Source organism: Littorina saxatilis, linkage group LG12 (assembly GCF_037325665.1).
Source record: "Littorina saxatilis isolate snail1 linkage group LG12, US_GU_Lsax_2.0, whole genome shotgun sequence".
Classification (NCBI taxonomy): Eukaryota; Metazoa; Mollusca; class Gastropoda; order Littorinimorpha; family Littorinidae; genus Littorina; species Littorina saxatilis.
Window position 1 is genome coordinate 9102522 of NC_090256.1, and position 13511 is coordinate 9116032.

Sequence of the window (13511 nt, forward strand, 5' to 3'; positions counted from 1 at the left end):
CTTCTGGTGCATGGTAAACCATTGAATTTTACATTTGCTGAGTTGGGAATATTTACTGCTGAGCGCTTTTGGTACGAATTTCGTCTGCTGTAAATGCAGCCTTTTATTCCCTATCAAAGACAAAAAAAACGATTTCTGAAGTGGCTCTGTATCTGAAATCCCTTAAATAATTATAAGGAACAATACCACAAAGTATGATGTTTGTTGCAAGATGTGAATGATTTATGAGTGCGTCTGCAACATACGAGCCCCACTAAGACTGCATTGTCGAGTTGCTCAGCAATACACGGGAAGTAATTCTAGTCAGCAAAATTTGCCAAGGAGGACAACCAGTGCTTCCGGTGCCGTCAACTTTCCATCGGCCATCGTAGCCAAAACTTACTTTTTTGCTGCCCATGGCGAATTAACCAAAGGTAAACAGGTTGGCTGGCTGTAATATTGAACGTCTTTCTTGTCTCTCTCTTTTGAAAGGTGCATAAGTACATTCAATTCAGAGTTAAAGTTTGCAAGCAAATTACATTAATTTACAGATAATGGAGAATTTGTCTTTTTTTGCGTATTCACAGAACACGCATAGCTAAAGTTCTTTAAGGCGCATAGCACGAAGTATGCAGAAGTTATCTGTTTCTATACGTAAGAATAAAAAATAAAATTAAAAAAATGTGAGCTCAGCGCTGTCAGTGATTCAGGTCGTTTGAGAAGAATTTGGAGTGACAATGACATGACTGACAAAAAAGGGTGTGGTTAAAAATCAGAAGCACATGGATGGGAGCCAGTAAGAAGGACAGTTAGATGGTATGGACAGGTTGTTCTATGAAAAAAATGATTAAAGAGTGTACATTCTGAATATGCCAAATGTCACATTTTTGTATACATGTAAAATGCTACTTTAAAATTCACACAGAGATTACACCGTCAAGGCTGTGGGATGTGGGAGGGACAGGGAGGTCACCTGTCATGGCTGCAGAGTCGAGAGATAGGGGTTCAACCCCCGCTGGGCCACAGAGATCGGGTCTCCAAGATGCTGTACAGTTCGGTCGACATTCAGAGCTTTTGGGATCCCACTACTGCTTCCGATAAAGGCTCATATGGAGGCATTTTTAACTTCGACTTTGCCACTGATGGGTGATAATAATTTTTTTTTATTTCATAGTTTTTTTGTAATGTTTTAAAATCTTTCTGCAGAACACAGAATACTTTATTACCCAAGGTTGGGAATTCATCCTGATGTTCCGATAAAAAAAAGACTTCCACTTGGATCATGCACTCCCAAACATTATACGTTATTTGCATTTTTGACCAAAATATGACATTTTACACAGATCGAGACAGTCATTGTTCTCCGAGACCGCGCTAGCGGTCGAGGTGAACTCGAGGTGAACAATGACTGTCAAGATCTGTGTAAAATGTCATATTTTGATCAAAAACGCAAATAACATTTATGTATCGATCGAATTCCTTTCAGGTACTGACTTTGTTGTTGTTTTGACGATTGAACGAGCACACACACAGGCAATCAAACACATAAGCTTCATATTTGGGCGTTTCAGGTTGACCGAAACTTCAAAGGAACTACAAAACACACGTCATGTTCTGACTTTGTTGTTGTTTTGACGATTGAACGAGCACACACACATGTATGCAATCAAACATATGACGTGTGTTTTGTAGTTCCTTTGAAGTTTCGGTCAACCTGAAACGCGGAAATATGAAGTTTTGTAGGCCTCTGACATCACATGGCTCAAAGAAGGGAAATCCAATGTCCAATCGATACATACAGATTTATAAAAAGAGTTAATAACATCTTAAAGTGCGTGCCATTCACATAGTAGACTTTCATAGTTTAAACCAACTTTTCTCCAACTTTTGTTGGTTTGAAATCGTTCGCCGTGTTGAGGCCAAGTTGGTGAAAAGTCTGCCATGTGAACGGTTACAACAATTTAGGTTTGATTTAGGAAAGATTTAGCCGCGACTCGAAAATTCAGTTGAGCGCTGCTCAACTCGGTCGTGACTTGGCAAGGATTTTGCGCAGACTTTCCTTCTTCTTCTTCTTGCGTTCGCCGTGTGGGCGAGCGCCATGAGTGTTGTCATGGTTGGCGTTGATGCGTGGTACCATGGTTTATTAGAGTGCGCCGTGCAGCCCAGTACCTCCGTCTTCAGCACTCGAGGTTTCTGTCGGGGTTGCCTCACCCTTAGCTCATGGCCCGTACGTCCTACCCTGAGAGCACAGGGGGAGGATTTGCCGGGATCCCACCCGGAGCAAGGGTTTTAATGCGCCCATAGTCGCATTAGATGAGTCCCGTCGAAGGGGGATGGAGCATTTCGAAGAGGGTAGCAGTGCCGCCTGCTACCCCACTCCGCCAGTTTGGTCCGCGGCCGCAAGCGGCTGGTCTTTATATCTGAAGTCCGTTCCCCTATCCGCCACCCGGGGACGCGCTGGGTTGGGGGTGGTCGCCCCACTGAAAGTCCCACACTGGGTTAAAGAAGTTCAGCCTGTCCCAGACTTTCCTAATAACGCTTACTGATAAGTTTTGTCTAACTACTATTTGTCTGTGCACTCAAAAGAACGCTGGGTCACTATATATAGATCTGTGAATGTAAGGTTTTGTTTTGTCAATAATTAAATGTTCCAACAACATTCCTTTCTTATTTTTACATTTAGTCAAGTTTTGACTAAATGTTTTAACATAGACGGGGAATGGAGACGAGGGTGGGGGTGTATGTATGTGTGTATGTGTGTGTGTGTGTGTATATGTGTGTGTGTGTGTGTGCATGTGTGTGTGTGTGTGTGTGTGTGGAGCGATTCCAAGAAAACTACTGGGCCGATCTTCATGAAACTTCACATGAGAGTTCCCAGGTATAATATCCTCAGATGATTTTCCTTTTTGTCGATAGATGTCTTTGATGACGTCATATCCGGCTTTTTGTGAAAGTTGAGGCGGCACTGTCACGCCTTCATTTTTTAGGCAAATTGATTGAAAGTTTGGTCAAGCAATCTTCGACAAAGGCCGGATTTTGGCATTGCATTTCAGCTTGGAGGCTTAAAAATTAATTCATGAGTTTGGTCATTAAAAATCTGAAAATTGTAATTAAAATTATTTTTTACAAAACGATCCAAAAATAAATTCATCTTATATTATTCTTCATCATTTGCTGATTCCAAAAACATTAAAATATGTTATATTTGGATTAAAAACAAGCTCAGAAAAATAAAAATATGAAAATTATGACTAAAATTAAATTTCCGAAATCGATATAATAAAAGTAAAGTCATCTTATTCCTTGTCGGTTCTTGAGTCCAAATACGCAAAAACATATAGATTATGTTTGGATTAAAAACAAGCTCAGAAAGTTAAAAAGAATAGAGATACAGAAAAGTGTGCTATCCTGCTCACCGCAACCACTACCGCGCTGTACTGGCTTGTCAATTTTACTGCCTTTTCCACGAGCAGGGGGACTGACGATGCTATACGGTCTTGGTGAAAAAATGCAGTGCGTTCAGTTTCATTCTGTGAATTCGACAACTTGACTAAATGTAGTAATTTTGCCTTACGCGACTTGTTTTATTCTTTTATTTGGAGTTGTTTACCAGAAGTTCACTGTCAAAGTTGGAGGACTCTCTAATGGTCTTTGTAGGGTTAAAATGTCTTGCCCTTTTTCAACATGTTGTTCATTGCTTTAAAAACATTTTAATTTAGCCATTATACCCATAAGCTTAGTGTGCTCCTTGAAATGCATCTTATTAGCAGATTTAATTTATTTTGTATAATGTATGGAATATTGCAGCATAGAATATACATTTTTATTCAATGTACATTAAACAAATTCTGTTTATTATTTGTTATTAGATCAGTCCTGGTAGCTGCCTGTGAGGGGAAAAGTTTCTTAGTGTTTGACCCAGTCAACTACCGGCTTATTAATGCTCGTGAAAAAGCACACAATGACTGTGTCAACTGTGTCAGGTATGGACTGTTTGGTATGCTCTTTGGTGTTTTTAATTTCAGCAAAGATGTTGTGACACTATTCTGTCACTCAAAGCATGGGGCCAGTTACTCTACAGTAGGGTAAAACAAAAAACATCAACAAGGTACTATACACGCACGCTTGCATGCATGCATTCTCGCATGCACGCTTGCACGCACGCACACACACTCACACTCACACTCACACACACACACTCACACACACACACTCACACTCACACTCACACACTCACACTCACACACACACACTCACACTCACACTCACACACTCACACTCACTCACTCACTCACGCTCATACACTCACACTCACACTCACACTCACACTCACACTCACTCACTCATTCACTCACTCACTCACACTCACTGAGGAAGGAGCACATCCTCACTGCCTTTAACCCATCTTTAATCGACTACATTGGTGTTTTCTGAGTATGGACTGATATATATGCATGTATTTAAACTCAAATGTTTGCAAATTTGTAGATTCCTGGACACTCGCTCCTTTGTCACTTGTTCGGATGACACCTCAGTGATACTGTGGGACCTCCGTTTCCTGAAGAACAGTGTGCGTTCCTTTCTGGGCCACTCCAACTGGGTGAAGAACATCGAGTATGCGTCCTCCCTGGGGCTGCTGGTCACCTCAGGGTTTGATGGTGCCGTGTACACATGGAATATCAACAAGTAAGTGAAAGGCAAAATGAAAGTGGAGAGTATGAAGAATGTGAAGAATATTTGATATTTTCCCAGCCTGTGTCAAAAAGATTATTAAAAGAAGACTTTGAAGATTGTTTAATGCATACAATTTCTTAACAATGATTAAACATAATCACAGATATGCTTTGTGCTCTTTATTATTTCATTTGGGGCGGGGATATAGCTCAGTTGGTAGCGCGCTGGATTTGTATTCAGTTGGCCGCTGTCAGCGTGAGTTCGATCCCAGGTTCGGCGGAAATTTATTTCAGAGTCAACTTTGTGTGCAGACTCTCTTCGGTGTCCGAACCCTCCCCCCGTGTACACTACATTAGGTGTGCACGTTAAAGATCCCACGATTGACAAAAGGGTCTTTCCTGGCAAAATTGCTTAGGCACAGTTAATAATTGTCTACCTATACCCGTGTGACTTGGAATAATAGGCCGTGAAAGGTAAATATACGCCGAAATGGCTGCAATCTACTGGCCGTATAAAATTTCATCTCACACGGCATCACTGCAGAGCGCCTAGAACTGTACCCACGGAATATGCGCGATATAAGCCTCATTGATTGATTGATTTCCGAGCTCCTTTTCCTGTTTTGGGGACAGTCCAGGTCATTTTACACAGGAGTTTTTTTTCCTTCCTTTTTCTTTTCTTTTCTCGAAAAGGACTGTTTAATTTTAATGTCAATGGATGAGAATTCTTGTTGTAAAAGGTCTTGTTTGTTTGTTTTCTTACATGAAAGATTGTGTAGTTGTTCAGTGAGAGTAGATTTATCTCCCTTTCACAGTCTGTGTATCGCCATAATCAGATTACTTGCAGTGATGCTGGTAGTGGTAGTAAAGGATAGAATTGCAGGCTGTGGATCCATTGATGATTGTTTGAGCTGTGGATCCATTGATGATTGTTTGGGCTGTGGATCCATTGATGATTGTTTGGGCTGTGGATCCATTGATGATTGTTTGGGCTGTGGATCCATTGATGATTGTTTGGGCTGGGGGGCCTGGGTCTTGGGAGAGGTGGTTTCGGATGGTTTGTAGGGGGGGGGGGGGGTGGGGGGGGGGAAGGGGGGCGATGGTCGGTGGCAGGTGGCAGCTGAGCTTCATCTTAAGACTCTTTGTGCACATTATTTCTTTCAAATTAAAACACGTACAACTTTTGCTCATGTTAGTGTAATACATCTTCATGAGTTTTTCGTCTGCCATTTGGAGCAAAGTCCTAAAATGTACATGGCACTCTCAGTCTTATTGTAAAGTGCTGCTTGTTTCGAGTAATGGATGCGCCTTTCTTCGCTTGCAGCTACTCCAAAGAAGAAGAGTGCAAGCGTGTATTCTACATCGAGGGGTTGATGCGCTGTAAGCTGACCCCCGACGACTCCAAACTAGTCATCTCCACGTCTCGGGGTTATCTCCTCCTGGTCCATGACCTTGACCTGGCCCGTCTGGACGTGGACATGGACTGCTACAAGGCGGGGCTTTCAGTGTCCAATGACAGCTCTGCGTGTGACTTTAATACCCTGTTTACGCGGGACAGAAACCGCTTGGAAATGGTCAACGATTTCCCTGAGGACAATAAAGCTGAGATTGTTGCTTCTTTGCAGGTAAGACTAAGAGTGAAAGATTGAACGATTTCTTCACACAGCTTCATTAAGACACTCGTTTGAATTAATCTATCTTATCCCATCCCTGAATAAAGAGCAATGTCATATTTTCCAAGTCAGTTCTTATCATCAGCACTTTCATTTGTTTATTTATTTGTTAAATTTATTTTTATTTTTTTATTTATTCATTTACTTATCCCACACTATACTGTAATGGACTTGAGAAATGTTCATGCCAATAACACATGATAAAGAAGGATTCTTTGTGACCTAACAGAGGCTACAGTTGGGGATGGAAATTCATCAAAAATTGGGAACATAGTAACTACAATACGATGGGTGCCGACCAATTCTTTGATATTTGATCCATCGCCACCCAGGGCTGCTTTGTTTGGGTAGAATTTCCAAGACTACGGCAATATGCTCACGACGTCAAGATGTTTTGACATCAATGAAGCATGACGTTATCTTCTCTCTTGCGACTTTCTCTCGCGCGCGTGGCTTGTGTGTGTTTGCATACATGCTTGTGTGTGTACGTGTGTGTGTGTGTGTGTATGTGTGTGTGTGTGTGTGTGTGTGTGTGTGTGTACGTGTGTGTGTGTGTGTGTATGTATAATGGTGTTTGCCTGTCTATGTGCGTGTGAGTGTGTGTTTTGGCATGAGTGGTAGGCGCGTGTGTGTGTGTGCATCAGGCATGGGAATTGTTCGTTGAAAGGCAAATTTCTGCCTAAATTATTTTTGTTCCGCTGAAAAAATAATTTGGGGAGGCAAACATGGTTCTCAAAACTGAATTTAATGGCAAACTTGGAGCTCAGATGACACCAAATTGCACAATTTGGGTTCTTTGGAGAAAACTTTTTCCGGAGGGGGGGGGCATGCCTCCGTGCCCCCCAAGTGAGGCTAGGCGCCTTTGACTTTGATATTACTTACACATTTTCATCCTTTTTTACTTTTTTCAATTCCCATGCCTGGTGTATGTGAGAGCGAGAGAGATTTGTCCTTGGCTGGGGGTATGCACGTTAAAGATCCCACGATTGACAAAAGGGTCTTTCCTGGCAAAATTGCTTAGGCACAGTTAATAATTGTCTACCTATACCCGTGTGACGTGGAATAATAGGCCGTGAAAGGTAAATATGCGCCGAAATGGCTGCAATTACTGGCCGTATAAAATTTCATCTCACACGGCATCACTGCAGAGCGCCTAGAACTGTACCCACGGAATATGCGCGATATAAGCCTCATTGATTGATTGATATGCAGTGCTTGGCATTGCACATCTTCTTGATTTATTGTTGATCTTTTCTACTTGTTTGGTGTCAATTTCGCTTGAGCTTTTGTTTCTGTATGTTTGGTGTCAATTTAGCTTAAGCTTTTGTTTCTGTATGTTTGGTGTCAATTTAGCTTGAGCTTTTGTTTCTGTATGTTTGGTGTCAATTTAGCTTGAGCTTTTGTTTCTGTATGTTTGGTGTCAATTTAGCTTGAGCTTTTGTTTTGCTATGTTTGGGAGCAAAGTTGTGAAAGATTGTGTCCTGTGTTTTTCGTGAAACTGAAACATTTGATTTTCAGGTTCACCCCCAGGGCTGGTGTGTAGTATCCAGAAACACAAGTGCAGATGAGGCTACTGAGGTATGTACATATTTGACCTCTGCTTTCCTTTCTGTTGTTCATCATTTGAACCCTCTCTGAAGCTTTTCTGTTTCTTTTGTTTATTTATGCATTTGCTTTGCCAATGTTGGCATATCTGATTGATCATTGAGTCATAATTAATGAGCAGTGTTTGCTGTTGAATCATTATTCCAGCCAAGCTGGAGGTACCCTACGAACTTCATACTGACTTCAACTTGAGAAATGTTCTTCCCGATAACACATGATAAAGAAGGATTCTTAGTGATCTAACTGGGGCTACAGTTGGTGATGGAAGTTCACCAAACATTGGGAACATACTAACGGTAATACGTTGGGTGTCGACCAATTCTTCGATTTTTTTTTTTCTTCAACATTTTTTATTCAGGCATGCATGAATTAATTGTCAAACAATTCAAGGTACATAAATATTTGACAAAACAACATAATACATAATTTATATGGCAGCTAATAATGCATTATATGGAGCCCATTTAAGGGTAAACTGATATTGTTTCATATGAATACTGTAAACATATTGGTCAATTTTATGTAGATAAGATAATTCTTTCAAAAATACACGTAAACATGGTCTGATGTTATTGATTCTACATTTATAAACAAAAAATTTAGCGTTCAAGAGTATGAAATCAAAGCCTTGATCTGTCTTTATGTTACTGTCAAAACCAAAAAGTATCAAGTTATCAGTAAGGTTTAGTCTAATACAGTTGTCACATTTCCTTTTTAGAAATTGTTCAAACTCAGCCCAAAAGGTTCTGACATGTTGGCACTTGCATAAGTAATGGTAAATCGAATCTTTTTCAACTTTGCAAAAATTACATAAATTACTATTAACAACTTTCATTTCCTTAAGGACTGAGTTTGTTACAAGTATTCGGTTATTTATTTTTATCTGAAACCACTTTAATTTTGTTTCTTGAATTTTCCTAGTAACGTTAAATATTTTTGGCCATTCAACTGGTGTTTGTGTTAGTATTTTTTCCCAGTTTGTACATGCGTTTGGAATACAAGCTTTACCTATCAACACGTCATAGAACACCTTAGATCCTTTTGAATCCTTTGTAATACAGTTAATAGCCTTTATGCAGGGCATACATTGGTTATCTTCCACAACAGTGTTATGTTTGAGCAAGTATGATTTTATACTATTAATACATCCATAGTATTCCAAAAAATTGACAGAAAGTGAATACTTTGTGTTAAAGCTTTCCACATCCAAAAACACTCCATTTTCTTGTAACAAATCTTTCACATAAAAAACACCTTTGTCTGACCAATTTTTATAATGAAAGGAATTATTACCAATTTTAAACTTGTTGTTGAAGAACAGAGGTTCTGCAAGAACTTCATCTTTAGTTGTAACTTCCAATGTTCCATAATATTCCAAATATGCTTCAAAAACATCTCTCCAAAAAGGATTGACATTTGTTCTTGCTAATATTTTGGGTCCGAAATTTCGGACTGATTCAACCTCCGGACAGTTGCGCAAGAGAATTTCCCTCCACTTGGGACCAAGAAAAATTTTTCTCATCCACAATAATTTTAAAGACATAATGTATGTTTTTATATTTGGAATAGATATACCTCCTTCTTGCACGGAGTGTACTGCAATAGTTCTTTTCACTTTATCTCTTTTTCCGTCCCAAACAAAATCAAAACACATCTTCTGCAACTGTTGAATCATATTGTGTGGTGGATTTGGAAGCAGAATCCACAAATAGACCAGTTTTGACAGTATTAATGATTTCAATATTGCAACTCTGCCTAACGGTGTACTAGAACGTTTCATCCAAATATTGAATAATTTCTTGGCTTCATTGAACTTATCCATCATGTTCATTTCTGCCATTTTTGTCAAATCATTTGTAAACCACAGTCCAAGGATCTTAAACCTTTCTGGATTCCAAGTCATTTTTCTATGTGGAAGAAACTGAGTAGGGTTATTTCGTTCACTGCCTGCCCAAACATTACAAGTTTTATCATAATTAAGTTTAAGTCCTGAAATACAGCAAATTCGATTTTGATCCAACGCATTCCCGAGACTACCGCATAATGCTTGCGCAAGTAAACAAGTAAACAACGTCAAGATATTTTGACGTCAATGCATCGTGAAGACATCCCCTCTCTGGGGCTTTTCTCTTGCGCGTGGCGTGTGTGTTTTTGCATGTCTGTGTGCACGGTTGTGTGTGTATGAGTGTGTGACGGTGTGTCACTTTGTGTGTAAGAGAGAGAAACAGAAGCAAGAGAGAGAGAGTGTGTGTGTGTGTGTGTGTGTGTGTGTGTGTGTGTGTGTGTGTGTGTGTGTGTGTGTGTGTGTGTGTGTGTGTGTTTGTATATGTATACGGGTGTTTGTGTATGTCTAAGTGCTTGTGGGTGTGTGTTTTTTGTTCATGAGTGGTGTGTGTGTGTGTGTGTGTTTGTATGTGTATAAGGGTGTTTGTGTATGTCAGGAATCAGGAATTTTTACGCCGCTTGGAACCTTTTTAGGTTATGTCTAAGTGCTTGTGGGTGTGTGTTTTTGTGATCATGAGTGGTGTGTGTGTGTGTGTGTGTGTGTGTGTGTGTGTGTGTGCATGATTGTTGTGTGTGTGTGTGTGGCTTCTCTCACTTTTTCTTTCTCTTTGTATGTTTGTGTCTAAAGTACTTTCTATCTCTCTCTCTTTCTCCCCCCTTCCCCCCCCCCCCCCCCTCTCTCTCTCTCCTTCCCTCTCTCTCTCTCTCTCCCTGAGCCTCTACTGCCTTTCAAAAGGGGTGTGTGTTTGTATGTGTGTGTGGGGTGGTGTATGTGTGTGTTTGTGTGCGTGCTTGCGTGTTTTTTGTTGTGTGTGTGTGTGTTTGTGTGCGTGTGTGTGTAGTTGTGAAATGGTGTGTGCACCTGAGTGTGTATTTGTGTGTGTGCATGTTTGTGTACATGTGTGTGTATCTGTGTGTGTGTGTGTGTGTGTGAGAATGCAAGAGAGTGAGAGGCGATTTGTCCTTCGCAGGGGGTATGCAGTGCCTTGGCATTGCACTTCTACTTGATTAATATTTGTCTGTAAACTACAATCTTTCGGGATTGTTGGCAAGGTGCCATTGTGATTTGTGCATGCATGTGTAGATATATATGTTCTGTGTTTCCTTGCACATGTGTGTCTGTTAATTTGTTTTGATTAACGGGTTGATGGGTACAGTGGAATCCACTTGCCGTGAATTCACCCATTCTGACATTTTTGCAACTTTAAAGAAATATGCAACTCCTTAACCATCTCAGCTGTGATATTTCCAACTCGCTAATTGAGATAGTCCGGTTGTAAGTAACTCTCTTTTCTTGAAAGTTGAAAGTGAGCTGATTAAACTACAGTGACCTTCATAACACCCCCCCCCTCCAATCTAAGACTCCCTCCCTTTTAAGACCCTGTTTTCTTAGACTTTCTGCTCAGAACCTGTGTAAATTTACCCCCAATTTAAGACTCCCTCCTTTTTAAGACCGGATTTACTCAGATTTTGTGGAGGTCTTAAAAGGGGGGTTCCACTGTAGACGTGTTTGATGAAGTGAGTGACTCGGGTGTTGCTCTGTCTGGCCTTGCATCTGGTTCTTATCTCTGTGTGTGTTGCAGTGGACATGCGTGCATGACATCCACTCTCAGGCTGTGGACGGCAGTGAAGAGGAACAGGAGGAGGGGGAGGGACTGGCAGCAGACCAGGGAGGGTTCCGCGCTTTTCATTCCTCCAGCTCCTCGCGCTCCCCCTCCCCCCTCCACCAGGGCAACTCCAGCGCTCGCACCGACCCGCTCTTAGCTCGCGGAATTGGAACCACTGCTGGATCTCGCTTTGCCAGGTCTTCCAGGGTAGGTTTCCGGGTGGCGTCTCATCGTACCGTCCGACCAGTGCAGAGAGAGGATTCAGTGGATCTGGAGGAGGATGGGGAGGGGGAGCATGAGGTTACTACGTCTCCGGGAGACTCTGCTGCGGAAACGTCCTCTGGAGATGACTTTGAGCTTTTCTTCAACATGGGCGATAGCGATGTCATCTCCTCTGAGGAGGAGGAGGATGGAGATGAGGAAAGGGGTGATACTCCCAGGGTCCCTCCAGTGAGCAGGCCCCGTCTGAACAACAACCATTGGACCCTTAATCGTAGGGCACGCCTCAGGGGCCGACCGCACGGCAGGCATTCGAGGCGTGGCCTGGTGACCTCCGACAACAGCATGTACAATTACTTCATGTCGACTCAGAGGCCCAGGCCTTTCAACGGTGAGTTCATCTCACTGAGAAGTCGCAGCGGCAGCAGCGTGGACATGCCCAGTGAAGCCACAATTTCAGGTAACCTGAACGGGGAACAGCGACAGCGGGCCGCTCACTACATCAGCCAGCGGCAAGAGCGGCCATCACGTCACCGCATGGTGGACCTTGACACCTTGGGGAGCATCAATTTCTTTTACCCGGCTGAGGTGTTCAACGGACGGAACAGTCAATCGTTCAAAAGCAAACCAAGACTGATCTACGCCAAGCAGGAGCCGAATGTGGGCCGCGGTTTCATCAAAGAACAGTGTTTCAGCACAGATGGTCGCTTGATCGTCTCGCCCTGGGGCAACGGGATTCGGCTGCTGTCGTTCGACAAGCAGTGTCGAGAGTTGTGTGACTGTGACCCCCCTGTGGCGAGGAAGAGTCGAAGTCTCCATGAACTGCGAGAAATCAGCATGCACCCTCAGGTTGTCTTGACGACCAGGTTCTCACCAACGCATCCCTTGTTTGTGTCGGGCAGTCGGGATGGGTCCATTGCTTTTCTCACACCCTGCCCCTGAAGGACTTTTGGTTCAACAAACAGAGAAACCCTTTATTCAATCTTCCTGTCTGTAGAGGCAGTGATATGCATGGTCATTTTATGCTGAAATGGTGTGAAAGACATTCTACTAGTGTGCTGCACATGTGTATACAATGCCATGCTTCTAGCTGGTGTTGGGCTTGAGTTCTTTGGATTATTGTGGTTTTTTTCCAAGTTATTTTCTTTAAAGCTATTTCTTAGCAAGGTCCAGGTACAGCGGGACCCCACTTTAAAGCTATTTCTTAGCAAGGTCCAGGTACAGCGGGACCCCACTTTAAAGCTATTTCTTAGCAAGGTCCAGGTACAGCGGGACCCACTTTCAAGACCTTACAATTTGTTTTACAAGTCAGGTCTTTATAAAAGAAGGGAGGCTTGAAATGGATATATATTTACAGATTATATAAAAAGATCATCTGAAATAGCAAGGTCTTAGGTTTGGGGGGGGGGGGGGGGGGGGGGGGGTCTAAGATCTAAAAGTCATTAAAGAGGTGTTCCACTGTGATGGGGAACACAAGCTTTGTGAAAGCATTATTTATCAGAAACTTCTTCCAAAGCAAAGGGTTGAACTTCCCAGCTACCAGTACCATGACAACAGCATTTCTGATAAAATATAAATAAAAGTAAACGGAATGATCTGGCACTTTGTTTCACAATGGCTACAAATGATTTTTTTACGAAAATTTGCCCAGTGCAGTAGGTTGCACGAACAGGCTACTAGTACCACGTTACAATTTTGTTATCATTCACAAATAAAAAGTACATGTACATGGGTGTTACTCTTCCGGCTTT

General features: G+C 42.0%; 1 protein-coding gene across 1 annotated transcript; it reads left to right on the top strand.

Moving 5' to 3' along the window:
• Nucleotides 1-329: 329 nt before the first annotated feature.
• On the top strand, nucleotides 330-13154 carry LOC138981198 (DDB1- and CUL4-associated factor 10 homolog). Its single transcript, XM_070354037.1, has 7 exons — nucleotides 330-413; nucleotides 905-1125; nucleotides 3849-3962; nucleotides 4468-4665; nucleotides 5977-6277; nucleotides 7844-7903; nucleotides 11518-13154. Exons 2-7 carry the CDS (start codon nucleotides 929-931, stop codon nucleotides 12700-12702), a joined length of 2055 nt encoding a protein of 684 aa, XP_070210138.1. The 5' UTR covers nucleotides 330-413; nucleotides 905-928; the 3' UTR covers nucleotides 12703-13154.
• Nucleotides 13155-13511: the final 357 nt, after the last annotated feature.

Coding starts and splice junctions, on each gene's coding strand:
- LOC138981198 (XM_070354037.1), top strand. CDS start 929: ATGTGGGAGGGACAGGGAGGTCACCTGTCATGGCTGCAGAGTCGAGAG. Junction 6,278..7,843: donor AGATTGTTGCTTCTTTGCAG/GTAAGACTAAGA, acceptor TTTGATTTTCAG/GTTCACCCCCAGGGCTGGTG. Junction 7,904..11,517: donor GTGCAGATGAGGCTACTGAG/GTATGTACATAT, acceptor TGTGTGTTGCAG/TGGACATGCGTGCATGACAT.